General features: G+C 40.8%; 1 protein-coding gene across 3 annotated transcripts in view; it reads left to right on the top strand.

Moving 5' to 3' along the window:
* The window catches only part of GCLC (glutamate-cysteine ligase catalytic subunit), a 47,556-nt gene that overhangs the window by 20,579 nt on the left and 6,233 nt on the right, over positions 1–20,744 (top strand). For 2 of the 3 annotated variants that reach the window (XM_006745297.3, XM_081828426.1), the window contains exons 2-12: positions 2,705–2,817; positions 3,604–3,786; positions 7,063–7,176; positions 8,743–8,801; positions 8,912–9,045; positions 12,871–12,945; positions 13,405–13,521; positions 14,540–14,678; positions 15,133–15,245; positions 15,733–15,825; positions 16,117–16,221. In XM_006745297.3, the coding sequence (XP_006745360.1) occupies positions 2,705–2,817; positions 3,604–3,786; positions 7,063–7,176; positions 8,743–8,801; positions 8,912–9,045; positions 12,871–12,945; positions 13,405–13,521; positions 14,540–14,678; positions 15,133–15,245; positions 15,733–15,825; positions 16,117–16,221 (1,245 nt within the window). The remainder of the gene's footprint in view (positions 1–2,704; positions 2,818–3,603; positions 3,787–7,062; positions 7,177–8,742; positions 8,802–8,911; positions 9,046–12,870; positions 12,946–13,404; positions 13,522–14,539; positions 14,679–15,132; positions 15,246–15,732; positions 15,826–16,116; positions 16,222–20,744) is intronic. The other variant, XM_031041281.2, reaches the window with a different exon arrangement.

Raw genomic sequence — 20,744 nt, 5'->3', positions numbered from 1 at the left:
GTCTTGCAGGAAACATGCTCTCTGGTTAAGAAGAGAACACAGATAGTTGATGATGCCGTGCAGATATGTTGGAGCCAGTGATCAAAGGAGGAAGTACTGAAGTAGGAAGATTCCTCCTCAGAGAGGCAGAGCTGGGCTAAGGCATCTGTTGAAATCTATTAACTGTAACAGCAATGTCTCTATGATGTCAGGCCCACTTCATAAAATAAAGCATAATCAATTTGTGAGATTTTCAGCCACTATTATATCATGTCCCTGCCTCATATAGCTTATAACGATTCTTTTTTAAAGATTTTTATTTGAGAAAAAGATAGCAACAGATCGTGAGAGCACAGGCCGGGAGGAGAGGGAGAAGCAGGCTCCCTCCTTAGCAGGGAGCCTGATGCAGGGCTCGATCCCAGGACCCCAGGATCATGAACTGAGCTGAAAGCAGGCAGTTAACTGACTGAGCCCCCCAGGCGCCCCTATAACGGTTTTTCTAAAAGCTTATCATTACTAACCAAGATTGGCATCCTTTAGAGTCCTAGCAGCAAGGTGTGCTGTGCTTTGAGGCCAGGCAGGCTAGGTTCACATCCCTGCCCTTACACTGTGGACTTGGGCAGTTTATTCAGCCTCTCTGAGCATCTTTGCACATTTGTAAAACAGGTGATCATGCCTACTTCAAATGATGGATTTGGAGATTAGGATCCACATACGAAAATTCACAGCATACCCTTTCGCATTATGCTCATTTAAAAGTAAACTTGCTTCTAACACTTAGGATATTTTTATATATCCATCCTGAGACTTAGCAAAGTTTCTTGTTCCATCAGCTCTTAGCTTCTCCATCCAGATCCAGGACTCCTGGATAGCTATCTGTACTTAAATCTGGGAGCAATTCCGGATTCTGCAGCCCACAGTTTTCAGGCATTTGACATTGAGTGATTGTACAAGTGCAAATTTCACATTTCTGGTTCATGTAGCTAAACCAAATAGTCTTACCTATTTCTTGAACTAAAAAGTTCTAATAGAAAAGCAAGAATAGGAACTTAAACTCATCAGTAAGACAGCTATCTTAGTTCAGGCTACTGTAACATTTACCATAGGTTAGGTGGCTTAAACAACAGACATATTTCTCATGGTTCTGTAGGTTGGAAAGTCCAAGATTAAAGGTGGCGGGAGATTTATTTCCAGATGAGGGCCCTCTTCCTGGCTTACAAACAGCTGCCTTCTTGCTGTGTCTTCACATGGTGGCAAGAGAGATCATCTTTCTCATTTCTTCTAGTAAGGACACTAATCCCATCCCATTGGGGATTAAAGGCTTCAACATATGAATTTGGGGGAGTGGGACGCAAACATTCAGTCCATAGCAACAACTAATAAAAGGTAGTTGAAAGTTTAATTTTTACTGTTTAAACCTGCCAGGCTATTTTCTATGGTTACTAACATTTTTCCCCTTTATAATTCCATTTCTTAGCTGAAGTGCAAAACTGTCTCTTGTTGAACACAGACTGTGTCTGTGGTAATGGATGGCTAACTGAAACACCGTCCAAGACCAGGCAGGTACACATAATTAAGAATAGGCCACCGCAGACCAGAGCATGCCCCCTCAGAGGAGAGCAGCTCATACCCCACCCAGTAGAAATGGGCTTCTGGGTATTTGTTTTTAAGGCTGGAAATCTGGATTTATATGTGAAATGTCAGGTTGATACTGGATGTATTGTTGCTTTTTTTTTCTTTTTTTTTTTTATGATAAGCTAAACAAAGTATTTCTGCTGACTGGTCTGCTTCGTGGGGCACCAGTTGATCACCTTTTCTTTTCTCTGTCCCAGTATCTTGTCCAAAGGGTACTTTGAAGTGTTTGCCTGAATGGTCTGATTCCATACCTTTTCACTTACATATGGATAATGTTTTATTTCAGCCATAAATCATGATTCATAGTCTTCACTGTTTACACCAACTATCATGATTAAAAGCATGTGATTTCAGGGAAAACAAAAGCAGGCTCTATTTGTACTCTGCCCAGAAAAGTCTCACTTTGGTATTTAACTCCTGATTTTTATCAGAATTCCACCAGGTATTGTTATAAATGCACTAGTGCACCTTGCCTTGTAAATTGCATATGGTTTCAGGGTGGGGAAGTTGTCTTAAGTTACTCTTGAAAAACCAAAATTAAATTGTTGAAACTCCTAAAATAACTTCTCCATACTGGTGGTTTATGATTATGATTTAACTCTCCAACAGTGAGACTTACAATGGGAGTTAATAACCTGCCAGTAAATGAGGATAATCTACCATGATAATCTGCTCAGATAACCACTTTCGTAAACTTCCGGTAAGCCACTTGAGGAAATAAATTTAAAAATGCAGTTTCTTTTTGTAATTGCAATTTATAGAATTTTAGCTTTGAAATACTTCTCTTTTGAAGTACAATCTGTCAAAATGGGTATCTTGACTTTTCTTTGGGATACTAAGTAGAGCAGGAGAAAGAAGTAATGAAGGAATAAGTTCTGGTTCTCAAACAGTGGCCCTATTGACTGATCGCTTTCTCCAGTTTTTCTTATTATGCAAAAGAACAGTCATTGTGTGCCATGTAGCGTAAGCAAATGTGACTGTCTCAAGTTACTGTGGGTCCTTTCCAGCCTTCACGTCTCCCTGCCTTCTCCTGAAGATGACCCTGAACACGAGTCTGGAAGGAGGTTAATCTTTCTTTTACTTTCAACAGGTGGAATACATGTTGGTGTCTTTTGATCATGAAAATAAGAAAGTCCGGTTGGTCCTGTCCGGAGAGGAAGTTCTTGAAACTCTACAAGAAAAGGGGGAAAGGACAAACCCAAAGTAAGCTGATAAACCAAAGGGTTGCTTTAGTGTTTCTGAACCTGCTAGAACTACTAAAGTAGAATCGTTCTTCAGATGTAGGAGGCAGGATGGCATCGCCTGGTTCCCCTACTTCATAGATGGGTGTAACCTTGGGCAAGTTACTTAATGTCTCTATGCCTCTGTTTCTTCATCTGTAAAGTAGAGATAGTAATACCTCCTGTGTAGGGTGAGTATTTAAGCACTTAGAACTATCAACACAGTATAAAGCCTGCTTACTATTACTAAATGTTAAAAAAAAAAAACAAAAACACATGGACAGAGTGTTACTGAGATCCCAAACCATGGTGCCAGATAAAACTTACACTGAGTTTATTTGGCTGGTAGGATGTTTTTTAATATTTCTCTAAGTAGACAAAGAGGTGAAGGGGCATGTACTTTTCAGTTCCATTTTCCTACTCCAGCGACTTCGGGAGGCAGCATTTGAGTTTGGAGGCCAGCAGTGAATTGAAAGAGCCCTTATGGCCTCCTCCCCTTTCTCACAAAGTGGACTAGCTTGTCTTGAAGAGCGAGTGGCCTGTGTGTGGTTTTCAGTTACTTACAAATATTTTGGATATTTGTACTTCTAACCCTCACCTAGTTGAAGAGCTCAGGAGAATGACCAGCCTTTGGGAACTATAAAGGAATTCTTAGCTTCATTTAATATGGAGTGGTGTCTCCATTTTTGGAAGTGACTTTTTAAAAACTTCTAAAAATTGAGTAGACGGCAGCAGAATATGAGGGAATGGAATTTTTCCTCCTCTGTAGCCATCCTACCCTGTGGAGACCAGAGTATGGCAGTTACATGATTGAAGGTACACCCGGACAGCCGTATGGAGGAACAATGTCCGAGTTCAACACAGTCGAAGACAACATGAGGAAACGTCGGAAGGAAGCGACTTCTTTATTAGGAGAAAACCAGGCTCTCTGCACAATAACTTCATTTCCCAGGTTAGTTCCTAAATGAACATGCCCCAGCAGATCGTTCAGAGCTTTAGGTTCTAAAAGAACAGATCATGACCCACGCATTTGACCATACAGTTCTCCTACTTTACAGACAGTTCATACTTTATATGCTGCATTTGATAGAATCTGTAATGTTAGAGCCACAGGCAAAACTTGCGTGCCAGTTTCAGCAGGTGGGTGGTGGCCCGGGGCACTGTGGTGAGAGCATTCGTCTGGCCTCAGTGGGCAAGACCGTGAGGACCACCGTGACTGCTAGCATCGTGGTGGCATCCACCCCAGGTCGGGGTGGAGGGAGCGGCGCGTCTGCCAAGCAGTTCTGACCCTGTAAGGAGTAGCTGAGTCTGATGATTATCAGGTGCTCTTCTCACTCGACTCTCACCGTTGCTTCCTTGGGCCTGTTTGCCTGCTGGCAGATGCTGGTATTGGTGGCCGGTGGGATGGTCACCTGGTGAAGGGCTGGCATCCGTGCTCCCAGGCCACTGCTGATACATCCTAACTGTGAACGAGGGGGGTCATTAGGCCATGTTTGAGTCTTGTGTTGAAAAGGAAATTTACAGGTTGTCATCAAATCTAGCTATGGCTGAAAGTTGCTAAAAATAAATATAAAAAAACCATAAATAGTGAAGCTATGCTCTTAGCTAGAATGAGGTACATAAATATCGTACAGTTACACATAGGAGCTCTGCATAGGAATGCAGTTCTACCAAATTGTAAATCTAACTTACCTGTGCTAGCTGTCAGATTGTGGCAAAGTATGCTTCCTCCTCAGGGTTCAAAAGAGCTTTGGGGATTGGTATCCATAGACTGAAACACTTAGAACTATTTTTATACCATCCCTCTTTTTTCTGATAAATGTCCATAATGAACTCAGGCGTTCGGAATCCTACCACTGGTCTTGGAAGGGATTTTCTTTTTAAAAATCTTCAGTGTAACATCTAAATGGTTGAAACCCTATTTAAGCAACTCAAACATTTAGAGATACATCTCTTATTTTCTGTGATTGCTTTGTTCCATTAGGCAGTCCACTCCCTGCTTCCTGCCAGAAGAAAAGCCCCAGCTGGATGAGGGTGGACAGGTTTGCTTGGAAGAGAGTTGGCATAGTCCTTTGCGCCTAGTGTTTTAAGGAGGAGGTAAAAAAAAAAAAAAAAAAATCATGACTGCCTTTCACTCAGATACTTGAGAGCCTGCTCCATGCCAGAGCCATGCAGTGTGGGGATGCAGTCATGAATACAAAGAGACACACAGTCTTTGCCTCTGCGGAGACTGAGTGATCAGATAGCCACAGATCTAGGGAATATAAAGTTGAAGTGCTGGGAGGAAAAGATGCGGAGCAGAGAGTGGGACGTGGTTGTCAGGTGGACTCTGTGAGGTGGGGAAGAGGATTGGAATGATGTCCAGAGTCCTGGTACGACTTTACTACGAGTGGGGAGGGGAGGGACAGCCTAGAGAGAGTGAGCAGAGTGGGCAAATGTCCCAGGATGAATAGGGAGAGCACGGAGCCTCTTGAGAACCAGAAGAAGGCTGGCCGGTGGGGCCAGGACTCTGAGAGGGAAGGGGAGGTTGGGCAGGTAGTTGGTGGGCCAGATCCTGTTAACTGAGAATTTGGGTTGCTATCCTAAAAGCAGTAGGAGTTACTATAAAGGGAGCGCTGAGACAGAGGAATAAGTTTTTTTCTAAAAATCTAATTTTTTTTAAAACTTATATTTTTTGATGGGAGGGTATTTTTGGACTTGTAAACAAAACAAGAATAATAATTATTTAGTTGGAGAAGCCTCACCTTCTATCAGTCGTAAATGATAAGGAAAGTTTTGTTTTGGCATCGAGAGAGAAAGGAGTACTTGGTTTCTTAAGTGTAAACTGTGTGATTTTTCTCTGTAAAGAGGCAAAACTCTGTATCGTGGAGCTATAATCCAAAACAGTGCCCAAGTGAATATTTAAATTTAAATTAATGACACTTAAATAGAAATTTTAGTTTCTCAGTCACACTAGGCTCAGTTCAGGTGCTCACTAGGCACATGTATTGGACACACTGGTATTGGACAGGGTGGACATGAAACCTTCCAGTGCTGCAGAAGGGTTTGTGGGATGGTGCCAGTCTGGAAGAAAAACAGTGCTGTAGGAGTCTGAGGATCAGAGTTCTGACTGTCTCTGTCCTGCCAAACACATTTTCATTCTCCCTCCATTCAGTCTAATTCTGGTTGCCTCGGAATCCTCAAGGTTGAAGTCTGCCACTCTTACAGGATTTTCCCTAAGTTTGCAGGCTCCTAGTAAATAATGCACACAACTGCAAGAATTCTCAGGAACCTTCATTATAGCTGGAAACGGTTTTCCAGATAAGATCAGCAAATTCCATTGTTGTTCACAAGGCGGATATGGGCAGCCAACAGGTGCTTTATTTTATAAAAGGTAGGGGCTGAACATAAGGCATGGGTAGTCTTGGCTCTTAAGCCCAGAGTTTCCTACCACTGATCTAAAGCCCTGGCAAGAGCCTCCCTTGTTTTGTATTCACAAACTTTGTCGGTCTTTGTCCTGTCTCACAGCACATTTAACAATGACCTTAAAATTCTTAACTTGAAGAGCTGGATGTGGAATTTGAACTTTACTTTTAGGGATAAAGACAGAGGTTCCTTTTTCTGTGTTGGAATTAAAGCTCTTGGTTAGGTCAAGTAAGAGAATAGGGTTGGGTCTTAGACATCAGAGGGAGATCTTGGAGGCGGATGGGGACACCTCTAGAGACACTACCTAATCCTGAGGGACTCATGAGGTGATCTGTAGAGGCAAAAAGCAGGAGAGCCCTTTGATATTTGAACAAGGCTTATCAACAGGTTGGGGGCAGTGGGGCTGTGCAGGGGTCAAAAAACAATCAGATGAGAGATGAGATGATAAAGGAAGACTATCGGACGCTGTGTAGGGGGAACCTATAGCCTGTGACAATTGACGTGACCTAGCCAAGGGACTTCTGTGCTGTTGGTGCTCTCTGTTAAATGAAGAGATGGATAGGACGTGAAGAAGCACTCTAGAGATCCCGAGTGAATGGATAAAGTCTCTAACAGGCTGTAATCACCAAAGATGTCGGTGAGGAAGACCAAGTACAAGGGGGGTGTTTGTAAAGCACGGTACTTACACAGCATTCATGTGCTAGACTCCTGGTAGGGGGGAAAGTAGACGGGGGTGGGTGGTTCTTAATAGGTGCAGTGATGGTGAGACGTTATTAACTTCTGAAAACAAATCCTGCCTACTTAGTTCTTCAATTTGTTGTAGATTAGGCTGTCCTGGGTTCACGCTGCCAGAGTTCAAACCCAGTCCAGTTGAAGGAGGAGCTTCCAAGTCCCTCTTCTTTCCTGATGAAGCCATAAACAAGCACCCCCGCTTTAGGTGAGTATGGCTCTGCCTTTAAACACAGATGTCCCTCACTCTTACCCCCGTGCCTGCTGAGAGTAAGGCGCTCCTTCCTAGAATCCTTGCTGAGCACTTACTGAACTCAGCCTCCTATTGTAATGAACCGGAGAAGCCAGCAGGATATACACATGTGGCTGCTTGATCCTTGCTTTTTAGAGCACAGCTCGACTTGCCCATCTTACAGGTCATCTTAAAGTCGTTGGCTTAGCCACTGTCGTCTTAAGTGTACAGATTTTTTCAGTCCTAGTTTTATAAGCGCCTATTTGGGGAAGTTTTCTTAGTTATTCCTACCTTTTATCCCCCTCTCTGTGATCTCATTCCACTTACTATACTTTCATGACAAGGCAAGATATGTACAACTCTTTACCTTCTATTCTATTAACTTCTAGCTCTAGTAGCTTGTAGTTTCATTCCTGGGTTCAAAGTGGCTTCAGGGCCCACAACAGTCTGATCTTACTTTGTACCTTGAATCTCCTCTATAGTCCTAAACTAGGCTCCTGACCTGCAGGTGGGGCCCTTGGGACTTGCCAGTGTTGATTCCTTTGACAGGTCTGCACACCTGTTAACATGCAGAGTCTTTTGATGGAACAGATTTATAGATGGAGTTTCCAACTTCAAATGTTACGGTGTGCCCAAGGGGAAAATAGATTCAGCTGCAAGAAAAGATAAGATTATGCTGGATGCCAAAAGGTAGATGCATCAGAGAGACCCTCCTTAGAGAAAGGAGAGGATGCTTCTGATGGAGGGGATCCTGGCAACCATGGGAAAGAGCTGGTCCGCAAGCTGAGTCTGCATCACCACTGTCCACTAGAATCATGTCAGCCTCAGATGTTTGAAATTTTCTAAGTCACATGAAAATAAAAAAGATGAATTTAATTTTATTATATGTTATTTAGTTTTTATCCAAAATTATTTCAAAATGTCAAAGTTTTAAATTATTGATAAGATATTTTACCTTATTTTTGTGTTTTGTAGTAAGTCTTCAAAATCTGGTGTGTATATTATCCTCAGAGCATATTTTAATTAGGACTAGCCCCATTTCAAGTGCACAGCAGCCACAGTGTGCCTGGTGGCTTCTGGATTAGACACTGTGGGTCTAGAGAATAGGTATTAATACTGCCAATTGGGAGGGACAGTAACAAGGTATTGGAGCTCCAGAGATGCCTAGGGAAAGTAAGTATTAAAGCTTGAAGTCTTCGGAGTAGACATGGGATGTGTTAGAAACGTATGGTGAGACCAGACCACCAGCAGACCCCAGACACTTGAATTTGATTTGAGAAGTTACAGCAAGCTGGGGTATCTGGGGTTGAACAGGGGAGACAATGGCGTTCTTGAGCAAGAGGCAGAGGAAGTGGTGTTAATGCAAAGCCTTCTCACAGAAAATTCCCTCAGAATATCTTGATCCACATAAATATTCTATAGGATTGCCTCAGAGAATTAGTTTGAGGTAGGATTTCATTCTATTTACTTGTATATGATCAAATTCTTCTTTTACATGGTGGTTCTTAGGAGGCCGATTTATGACGTTTGGTTGTCTTTCAGTACCCTAACAAGAAATATCCGACACAGGAGAGGAGAAAAGGTTGTCATCAATGTACCAAGTAAGTCCACAGCGGATGGTGGGGTGGGAGAGGCACCTGGGGAATTGCTGTTTGAATCTTGAATCTCACCCTTGTCCGCCTTTTTTTTTTCCTTTAATTTAATTCTACAGTATTTAAGGACAAGAATACACCCTCTCCATTTATAGAAGCATTTCCTGAGGATGAGGAGGCAGCCAAGGCTTCTAAGCCTGATCATATTTACATGGATGCCATGGGATTTGGGATGGGCAATTGCTGTCTTCAGGTATTGTTTCAAATACACAGAGGCAGAGTGCCCTCATCCATTTCTACTTACTAGTTTTCTTTATAGATTCGTATTTTTTACAATTACATTGTAATCAGGTTGAAATGAAAGCCAAGTGTGCCTTTCTGAAAACCAGTGATTTTTAGTAAATTCATTGGTAGCTATCTCTTGATGGGGAATCTCCAGTTTACTACAAAGATAAATGGTTGTTACTTAACTTACAGTGCGAAATATTCTATGATCCCTGCCTCTGTTCTTTCTAGTGATGGTCGGGCCTAGAGCTTGTAACATCATTCAGATCTCTGTTTCTGAAAGTAACCTCTGGATGCACTCCAGTGACCTTGTGATCCAAGGGAAGGATTGTTTGGACTTGAAATGTTCATATTCAGGCAAGGCCATCTAGTGGTATAAAAAGAACTACTGAGCAGCCCGTGTTTGCCTTGCCCCTGGCGAAGTCACATCGGTGGTACAGCCTTTCTGTGTTTTCTCCGTTAAAACTTCCCGTGGATCTAGTCAGATGGCTGGTGCCCCTGGCAGGAACTGTACCCAAGCTCACTTAGGACCTGGGTGGGCGGGCACAGGACCCTCCTGGTGGCAGTGGGCCTGTGGTTGGCCTGCAGCTGGGCCTCCTACTCGTGGGTTTGGGTAGCTCTCCTCACTTCTTTTCATCTTGGTTTTCTCCTTGGTTAACTGGAAGGTTTATATTAAATCCCTTTCTAGGTCTGACTCTAAGCTAATATTTACTTTGCTGTTTTTTATCAATAGAAGTGCTGGTTTTAACCTTTCCTTTGCTTAAAATCATGAGAACAGGAGTAGGAGTTGCACAACGTATAAAGTGAAAATTGAAAACTTCCAGCAAAAAGGCCACTTGTTATTGTCCAAGGAGATTGTATGCAGTTCAGATTATTTCCGAAGATTAGAAGTGGCGTCCTTAGAGGCCTGGAGTAGTGTGAAGCCTAGCCCCACATCAGTCACTGGGCCTCCAGTCTGCCCAGTCTCCATCCAGAGGCCAAAAAACTCTGCATTCCCATCATCTCAGTTGCAGTGTAGACAGGCGCCTTCTTGCACATAAAGCTCTGATGTGCTTATTTTTACAACTCTGTAAAATGAACATTGAATGCCAGAGTCCGATTGCTCCATGTTGAATGTGTTCACATAACCATCTTTTTTTTTTTTTTTTCCTGATTTTCCTGACTCACAAAGGCAGTATAAAGTGTGTGGTCTTCCAAGAAAACAGGCCAGTAAGTTTCCTTACAAAGGGTCACATTTCATAAAAAGGAGACCTTTTTACTTTTACCTGCATATCTGCTTTTCTATCTTAATTACAAATGTTTTTAAAGAGAACCATTAAGCTCTAGAACTTACAGTGCATGGCTTTAAAATTGTAACAGTGTAATTGGAGTACTGATTGCCTTTTCTCGGTTTAATATTAAACCAAAGTGCCTGGCCAGGGACAGCACAGTTACTTCATTCCAAAGGGATAGTCTTTCTCTTGAAATACCATACAAATAAATGTGTTCTAACATTTTTATTACCTGTAGATGCAATTTTCCATCCAAATTTACGCTTTGTCATGGGTTTAGGATGAAGTTTTCTTTTTGTTGGTAGCACGTCCAAGACCCTACTTTGAATACTCCACTTAAAAAATTATTAGCATGAATCACATAAAGTTTATGGGAAATGAGATGAATTCCACACATCACCACAGAAAACACCCTGCTTTGTGTCTCTCAAGTGGAAAACTAGAAACTGCTTGTTAAAGTAAAGCAGAAAATGTTTTAAAGTAATTTTTTAAGGTTAATGGAAGACTTAACTGTACAAAACAGAAAGTCACATAATCACATTCAAATGCTTGACTCTTGGGGAGTTTTCCAGGAATCATTTAATAAGTTCGTGCACGTTGTAATAGGTATTTCTCCCTCTAAGAAAAATCAGGTGGCTTCAAAAGTGGGTTCTAGGTAAATTTTAGATTAGACATCTAGTTTTCTAACATCTATTTTTCATACTTCCTCTTTTTTCCCCTCTGTTTCCTAGTGACACTGCTTTTCCTCTTATGAGATACTTTTAAAGGGACACCAGAAGCCAAAACTGTTCATACTTTTGAAGGCATAAGAACTCCCCCCCGCCACCCCCCCCCCCCCGCACTTCACTGTTGTAACTTAACTGTGGAATTCCAGGTGCGAATTTTCTTAAGCATACTTTTTTCCAGGATTTGCCTGTGAATTGTCTAGTAAATACTAAGTCATCTAAGAGAAGCCAATCTGTCCCAGCAGAGAAGTATGTAAATACTTGGCTTACTGTCTCCCGTTTCCTCGCTTGACATGTTATCCTTAGCCTTGCACAAGCTGATTTCTGAGTTCCCACCTCTTTGCAGAAACTGCCCTTGTTTTGGTGAAGAGTGACCCAATTGCCAACCCTGCTTAGTCTCTTCCTTTAACCTTTGATAGTCTTATTCCTTGAGGTCTAGGACACAGCTCTTCTCTATGTTGTATTAATTTGTAATGGCTGGTTAATTGCCAGGGCATTTTAATTAAAATATAGCGTTGAATCATTAACAGAAATTATAGCAAGTTGTCTAAATAATTATTTTTCTGTAGTTACCACACTGACGTGAATATAATTCTCCAGGTAGACGGTGAATCTCCTAACAGAAGTTCTTTGTTAAAAAAGCAAAATTGAGACCTGGCTAAAACTGGGAAATAACAGGTTGGGATTATAACAGTAAACATTCACTCTGCTACTCTTTCAAGGATTAAGCCCTTATTTATTTCCTACACCAACACTAAATTCAAAATATCATTATTAAATAACAGAGGACAGGAAAACTGTTCCCCATTTGCAGTTAATACAGATATGCTATAACCCAACCAGGATTTGTGTTCCTAGTCTCTTCCACTGCTCCCCACCCCAAGGCAGGCAGGCCTTTTTTGGTTTCTTTTGGGTAACTGTTTCTAGAACATTTGTACTAATGAATGATACGATTTTTTTTTCTCTGCCTAACTCTGAAATGTTCTACTTACGCCTCTTCTGCAGGCTTCCTGGGTGATCCTGCCCATCTTCAGAACATTATCTGAGCTTCCTCCATAAATACTTCTTCACCCCAGACTTGTCTTCTGGGCATTAGCCCTGGAGACCCAGCCACTTAAAGCGTTTCTTTACGTGCTCCTTTCCTTCATATGCCCATCGTGTCTTGGTGCCTCTGCTCACTGTCTGTCCCAGGAACACCCAAGCCAAAACCTAAGTCACACCTTTATTCTCTCTACCCCCGCCCCACCCCGGCTCCCAGCGGCCACTGCTTTGACTCCGGTGTGCCTCCTCCTACAGCCCTCCTTGGTTAGTCAGCTGCATATTTTAACTGCTCTCCTTTCCTCCAGTCTCACTGTGTCCCAGGCTATTCCTTGTACTTGCCACCAGTGAGCTTTGAAATCTATTATGAGCATCTCTATCCTTTTGTACCAAAATTTCTCTAACCCTTGAGCTAACTGAAGTGCCTGGGATGCTGTCGAGGGAAATAAGTCACGGCGATGCCTTGCTGAACTTGCCATTTACCTAGTGTCTTCCTTTCCTTTCCTGACATTTTAATCCTATTTAACTTAGGAAATGGTTATATTAGTTGTGAACATGATCAAATGCCATTGTTTGGCAAAATTCATCCAAGGCAACTTTTAAAAACAAAACTGCTATGTTAATAAGTGTTGTTAGCTGTGGAGTGACCGTTGCACACCATGCCCTCTGTCTTCCCTGGCCATCCTCCTCCTCAGACTCGACTCCTTGGGGAGGATGTTGATGATTCATCATTGTTAATAACCTGTAATTTTTAAACAGGTAACGTTCCAAGCCTGCAGCATATCTGAGGCCAGATACCTGTACGATCAGTTGGCCACTATCTGTCCAATTGTCGTAAGTAGAAACGACATCTTACTTAAAAGACTTCTTTGTAGAGAGAGTGCTTGTGCAACATTTGCTGACTCTGTGCCATTTAAGTCCAGTTAAAACTTTATTCAGAAATGAACTAACATAAAGAGTTTGCATTTAGAGCTAATGGACTTACTCCAAGCTGTAGAAGTTTACTATTGCTAGTAAGACATCTGTGTGTTAAAGTGTCAAGTTTGAGTGTAGCCGTTTCCCCTCTCCCGTCCTTCACATTCAGTGTGACAGAGGGGATGATTAAATGAATCCCATCCAAGGATTTGAGTCCCTTTTGGTATCTTTCACTATGAAAAAGCAAGCACAGAGGAGTAGAGCTCCATAGGGCTCACCTAAACTGATTCTTCTAGACCAGAGATAACTGCATGGTGCTTTTCTCAGCGTGTAAGTGACACTTTGAACCTGCAGGTGCTGACTCTTGTTTGTTTTTAGATGGCTTTGAGCGCTGCATCTCCTTTTTACCGAGGCTATGTGTCTGACATTGATTGTCGCTGGGGAGTGATTTCTGCATCTGTAGATGATAGAACTCGGGAGGAGAGAGGACTGGAGGTGGGAGTGATTTTCCTTAATAGCCTTTTTTTAAAAATCAAGCAGGTAAAATGGGGTTATTGTAATTACTTATAATGTTGAAGTCTCCCTTAAATTTTTATCTTGAGTGGTTTAGTCACAGGTGGGAAGAAATTCACAGGTTATAAATTTGTCTTTGATGTCATAGTGTTTGTTTTGGGGTGAATATATAGGAAACATGATTTGGTTGGGGTAAGGAGTTTTCATCACTTTTTGAAATCTGTATTTGTTTCCTCCTCTTCTAAAACTTAGTGATGCTTTTTTTTCCCCTATATTTTGGAACTAAGTGCTGATGGGCTATTGTTACCAAAAGGCTTTTTGATACTGCATGAGTGCTTTGTATATGAGCTTTCTGCTGTGGAATCTGTGGTCAAAGATTATTTTGCCCCATATAAAGGGTTAGATTTGCCTAGTAAGGGTAGGTTAGTGCCTCTTGTTTGCATGTTGAACTGTGACTGTGTACCTCTCCAACCTGGAGTGTGCATCAAAACCACCTATGAAGATCTTTAAAAATAGACACCCAGGCCCATTTTAGATCTAATAAACAAGTATCTCCAGAACTGGGACCTGGACATGGTTTTTAAATGAGCCTCTGATGTTCTCAACCAGGGCTGCACTGGTCTGCTCTGGTCTTCATGTGAGTGCTCATAAATTGTTGAACATGTTGCCTGAGTAGAATAAAACTTTAAGGGAGAAATGATTTTAATAGCTCTGTTTTACGTTAATAGGTTTGCTTTCAACCTTGGCATGTATTTTCCTAGCTTAATAAGAATGAAGGCGATCTGCTTTAAAAAAAAAAAAATATATACTTAAGTCATATCAGAGAGCAGCTACTTAAGTTACTTCCAGATTTTTAAAAAACAATTTTCCCTGATAACATCTCAGGATTAACTTTTTTTCAGGTTGGATATTTATATATAATTATTACATATAAAACATAAAAGCATTTATTTCCAGAGCATTTTATATGACATTCATTTGTATTTTTTTTCAATTTTAGCCACTGAAGAACAATAACTATAGGATCAGTAAGTCCCGATATGATTCGATAGACAGTTACTTATCTGAGTGCGGTGAGAAGTACAATGACATCGACTTGACGATAGATAAAGAAATCTACGAACAACTGTTGCAGGAAGGTGAGCAGCCACTCATTTTCTCTAGATTTGATTGCACACTTTTAGTTATTCAAAGCTCTTTAGAACTTGTTGCTGACTTCTGGTCTGGTTTCTATTTTTAGTGTGAAGTCTCTTAACTTTTCTTATGAGGCTGCTTGTTCCTAAAGTTTCAAGTTCCAAATACTTGTGAGATCTTCTTGACTTTTAGCAAAGGAACTTACTTTGGAGGTCTGTATCTAGGTCCACACCAGTGCCCCACCAGGCATTGTGTAAGTAGCAAAGAAAATTCTGGCACTTTCTCAGGGTCTGTAGGATAAAACCCTGGGCAACATGCAGATACTGAACAAACCAGCCACTTCCTAAGCTTTTAGATGCCCTGTCTTCAAACTTGCTGAGCTGTCCTGTCTTCTTACTGGACTTAGACACAATGGAGCCTGTGGCTTTGATGGGAGTCTGGTGTAACCTCTCTTGACAGGCATTGATCGTCTCCTGGCCCAGCATGTTGCTCATCTCTTCATTAGAGACCCACTGACTCTGTTCGAAGAGAAAATACACTTGGATGATGCCAATGAATCTGACCATTTTGAGGTATCACCTCTGTTTTAAATGCATTGCACTTCACTAACCAAGATGGAGGCCATTTTCTGTACCTGTGAGCAGTTATAGGAGAAATCTCTTGACGCCTTTCACTGTCTAGTGCAATAAAGAATTAAGAAATTTTAGATTGGTTTAAAGTACCCTTATTTTATGATTCTGACAAGTTATATCTGATTTTGCATTTTTTCTGTATTTTCTCTTGATTGCAGAAAGGTGAAAAATTCAAACTTGCTGCGTAAAAAAAAATGGCATCAATTATTTCTGTGCTGCCAACATATCACCCAACTTTTGTTAAACACTTTGTTTTCCTAGTAGGTCACACACCAAGGAAATACTACATTGTACCTTTTTGTATTTGTAAATTAAAGAGTATTTGGTATCAGCAATGAATAATTTTCCCTTATTAAATATCAAGCCATCTTAATATTATCCTGGACATGTGGAAAGTTGGTTTTATTTTCTGCTTTTTTTATTATAGAATATTCAGTCCACAAATTGGCAGACGATGAGATTTAAACCCCCTCCTCCAAACTCAGATATTGGATGGAGAGTAGAATTCCGACCCATGGAGGTAAGATGCACATCAGCAGGAAGTGATTCGATCATGCCCATCCTCTGCCCATTACCCTTCTAATGCTCTTCTCAGAGGCTCTTCAAATACAAATCAAATATGTGCATAATAAAAGCAGGTCCAAAACCTAAAGATTGACTTCTGAGAATAGATTGTGGACAGAGGGCTTCCAAGCCCCACGTGGTGAAGTAGGAGCTGGCTTGGGCATGACATGATCTGAGGAGGGGCCTGTCGGGGAAGAGCATGTTTGTGTAGTTGGTCCATAACTTCTCTGGGCTCCTGCTTGTCTAGGTTCAGTTAACAGACTTTGAGAACTCTGCATATGTGGTGTTTGTGGTGCTGCTTACCAGAGTGATCCTTTCATACAAACTGGATTTTCTCATTCCACTATCAAAGGTAAGAATGTGTTTCGGTATAGTGATGGGTTTGGGTATCTACAGATTATTATCTGTTGCTTATTTATGTATAATATTTATTTTAGATCTGACCTGATGGAGAATTTTCACCATTTAGAATAAAATGGCTTCTCCTCTACCCTATTCTTTTTCCTTTTAAACCAAAGCTTATGCTGTAGATTTTGGTACTGCATTAGTAGAGATTCCTGGAAAACAAAAAGTGCTAACAGTAGCTCCTTAGCCTGTTTGAAAGAGATTTAGTTGTTGTTGTTTTTTAAAGATTTTATTTATTTATTTGACAGAGACAGTGAGAGAGGGAACACGAGCCGGGGCAGTGGGAGAGGGAGAAGCAGGCTTCCCACTGAGCAGGGAGCCCGCTGCGGGGCTCGATCCCAGGACCTGGGATCATGACCTGAGCCGAAGGCAGACGCTTAACAACTGAGCCACCCAGGTGCCCCTTAGGGTTGCTTTTGAATAACTACTTTATTTCTAGAAGCTTTCAATTTAGGATGATGGTTGGAGAGAATCCACAAGTTGATTTCATCCTCCCCCAAATGCCGTTTTGGTTATGATAGTAAAATAGGAGAGGGGCAAGTGTAACTGCTGGGATGCAGGGAAAGGTCACCTCAGTGGAATCAAACTGGAGATGTTTCTGGAGAAGGTAGATTGGACTATCAGAAAAACAACTACTAGTTCATCAGCTCCAGCCCAATAAAAACTCAAAAAGGAGCTCTCTGGAAGCTGTTTCCCAGCAGAGCCTTGGAACAATTCCAGACTGTGAGGCAGCAGCTAACTAACTGGAGACCTTTGCTTCCAGGGCCAGTGGGTCCCTGGGCGCAGCAGGGAGCTGGGAAAGGTTGCTGGGCTGAGTGAGGGGTCTGCTGAGGATTTAGTGCCAAAGAAAGGAGAGGTAGAGCAGCCCTGTCAGAGCAAGCACGGAAGGAAAAAAGAAATGCCTAGCTCAGCCTCTGTCCCACCTCACTCCCTACTATCTCCATGAGGGGGATCTCCAGCCTGTACCTGTCCCACCCGCACACCCTGAGTGAAGTTTGGCCTCAGCCTGTCTCTGCCTGCTCTTAACACCCAGGCCAAAAGTAACCCATAGGATTCTATGGGCCATTTGCCCATACAGGTATACCTGCTAAGGAGGATCAGCCCCTGTAAGGAAGAGTCCCTGGAAGTTCCCCATCTATGCCTTTGTTAACAAATATGAATAGATGTCTGAAAGTCAGTGGAAAATGGATAACTTTTAATGCCTTAAGGGAAGGGCCCAGCTGGGCTTACAGAATGCATTCCCCTCAGTGAAATATAGTTAATTCAAGCAACTGGAAAGAATTCTTAAAGAAATTCTAATTAGTGCCCTTGAAAAAATTCTAGAGAAAATAACCAAGCACTATGGAGGAGAGAGCATTTGGAGAAGAGTTCTTAGAAAAAGCTACACTTTTAAAACTCAGTATATTCACCAGTTAAAGCCAACGATGTTAAAGATCCAAGTTGATAATCTAGGAACCAAATTGAGATTTATCTCAGGATGACAAGAAAATGGAAATCATGGAAAAACTGAAACATGGCGAATTCCTCTGGAAAGTTCAATGTTTACAATCATTTAGAAGAGAATGATCTATATAAAAAAATGAGATCCAGTAATCCAAGAAATAGAATTTTTCCTGAGTGAGAGTCCATTGAGGATGGGACAGAAATATTTAAAGAACCCAAATCTAGGAATTTCTGAATCCTAAAGAGAAAAATCAGCCATCTGAATGGGAGAGAAAATTCAGATCAGATAGCGCCAAGAGGAAAAAAAAATGAGTCGATATCCCTCCTCATCTCCAACATTAAATGCTGAGATGGAGAAAAGTCTACAGAATCCTGAGGGGTAAGGAAAACAGAATTGTCTTCCCAAACTGGAAATTCCAGGTGATTCCATCAACACTTAACAGAACTCTTACCTACCAAGGGGACAGTGGAAGAATTTTTACTTCTAACCTGCTAGTTAAAAGGAGTGGGAAAAGAACAAAGAGAACCTTTTCAGTGCCACAAAAGTTAGGGGTGGGGCAAGGGAGTGGTATGATATAGCCCAGAGAACATAAAATGGTGAAAATAAGATGAAAACAAATGTGAATAGACTAAACTATCTTGTTAAAAAGCTAAAAGAGCAACATAATGGTGTAAGGTGTTTGCATCCCTAAAACAAGACAAAGAACTGGATAATGACCTTTTAAAGAGAGAGCAGAAATGACAAATTGATAACAGACAAAAGTGTGAGAATAAAGTATTAAATAGAGAAAGCCGTTTTCTGTATTCTTCCAAGATAGTATTGGAGCCATGATTTCTGTTTTGTACGTTAAAGTGTAGCCGGCCTTTCTCAGAAGCACAAAAGAATTAAAGGCACTGTAGTGTGGTGGCTCTGATGCGGCTGCATTGTTAGCATTAAATTCGTAAATCACCTGTACTCCTTACCGGCTTTTTAACCTGGACAAGGTACTTAGCATCCCAATGCCTCTGTTTGCATGTGTAGAATTGGCGATAAGTGGGCTTTTATACGAACACGTGGGATTCATGGAGGTAAATCACTTAGAGTGCCTTGCCTGTTACTCAGTGCCTGACAGGTCATGTAACCAAAGAAAGAGAAAGGCTCTTGGGGAATTCAATGGCACAGTTAATAAGCTGGCTTTGTATAGTCGTCCTCACAAATCTCCTACCACAGCACATGTTTTGCCAAGTGCCCTAAGGAAGATTTTCTTCACCTTTCAAAAGTAAACACCATACAGGATGCATTCCCACCAAAATCAACAAAAAGATGTTCAAGAGAAATTTAACTGTTGGAAATCTAAAATTGCTTTCCTTGTAGGTATTAAATGAACTCAAAACTAGGTTGCTGGCAAAGCTAGTCTCTAAAGGGAAAATCATAGCTTTAAATACTTAAGAGATTTAAAGTAAACCTTAGCAGTCAAACTGATAATCTAAAGTGCAGTAGTAAAGTATACTTCTAAAGAGGAATTCATAAAAGCAAAAATTAAAATGATCTTTAGGAACTTTTGTCAAGAGTAAGAAAAAAATATCAAATGAAAACTTGTTCATAGCCATGATGGAATTTATACTGTTATTTGGATATGTTCATAGAAGTGTCTAGATTATTTAGGAGGTCATGTCTCTTAAAAAAAAAAAAAATAAATAACAGTAGAAATTGAGTATGGGAGACAGGCTCAGTAATCAAATACTTGGCACCATCCATCCTAGTTCAACATGACCCTTTAGCTTATGTATGTTAAGATTCTCCTAAATTTCGTTATGAGAAATAAGAAACTAAAAAGTGTTATAAGCTCTACTTCAAAAGTCACTGGAAAAATAGAGAATTCACAATCAAGAGTTTTTTGTACATGGAGACAAATGAAAATAAAAACACAATGGTCCAAATTTGGGAGACAGAGTATTACAGTGATACAAGCCTACCACAAGAAACAAGAAAAATTCCAAAGAGCCTTATGCCTAAAGGGACTAGAGAAAGGAGAACAAAGCCCAAAATTAGTAGGAGGAAGGAAATACAGCTCAGAACAGAAATAAATGAAATAGACACTAAAACAATAGAAAAGATCAATGGAACCAAGAGCTGGTTCTTTGAAAAGATAAATGAAATTGAAATCCCTTTAGATTCCTCAAGTAAAAGAGAACACAGTAAAATCAGAGATGAAAGAAAAGTAACAGCTGACACCACAGAAATACAAAGGATTATAAGAGACTACTACAGAAAATTATATGCCAACAGATTGGACAAACAAGAAGAAATGGATAAATTCCTAGAAATAGTATATTCCAAAACTGAATCCAGAAGAAATAGAAAATCTGAACAGACCAAATACTATATAGTAATGAAGATGAACTGATAATCCAAAAACTCAAAAGTCCAGGACCAGATGGATTTACAGGTGAATTCTACCAAACATTTAAAGAAGAGTTAATACCTATTTCCCTCAAACTGTTGCAAAAAAATAGAAGAGGAAGAAGAGCTTCCAAATACATTCTATGAGGCCAGCATTACCCTATTACCAAAACCAAATGAAGATGTATGGGTGAGTATCTTTGATGAACAGAGATGCAAAATCCTCAATAAGATATTAGAAAACCATATTCAACAACACATTAAAAGGATCATTCACCATGATCAAGTGAGATTTATTCTGGGGATGCAAGGATTGTTCAGTAGTTGCAAATCTTTTAATGTGGTACACCACATTAATGGAGTGGAGGTTAAAAATCATTATTTCAGTGGATGCAAAAAAAAAAATTGGCAAAATTCAACATCCATTCATGAATACTCCCAACAAAGTGGGTTTAGAGGAAACATAATAAAGGCCATATATGAAAAACCCACGGCTAACATACTCAGTGGTGAAAAACTGAGAGCTTTTCCTCTAAGATCAGGAACAAGACAAGGATATCTATTCCTACCACTTTTATTCAGCATAGTACTGGAAGTCATCCTAGTCCCAGCAATCTGACAAGAAAAAGAAATAAAAGGCATCC

The sequence above is a fragment of the Leptonychotes weddellii genome, chromosome 8 (assembly GCF_054177405.1).
Source record: "Leptonychotes weddellii isolate Sample4059 chromosome 8, ASM5417740v2, whole genome shotgun sequence".
Lineage (NCBI taxonomy): Eukaryota > Metazoa > Chordata > Mammalia > Carnivora > Phocidae > Leptonychotes > Leptonychotes weddellii.
This window is presented reverse-complemented; position numbering and strand designations above follow the sequence as displayed.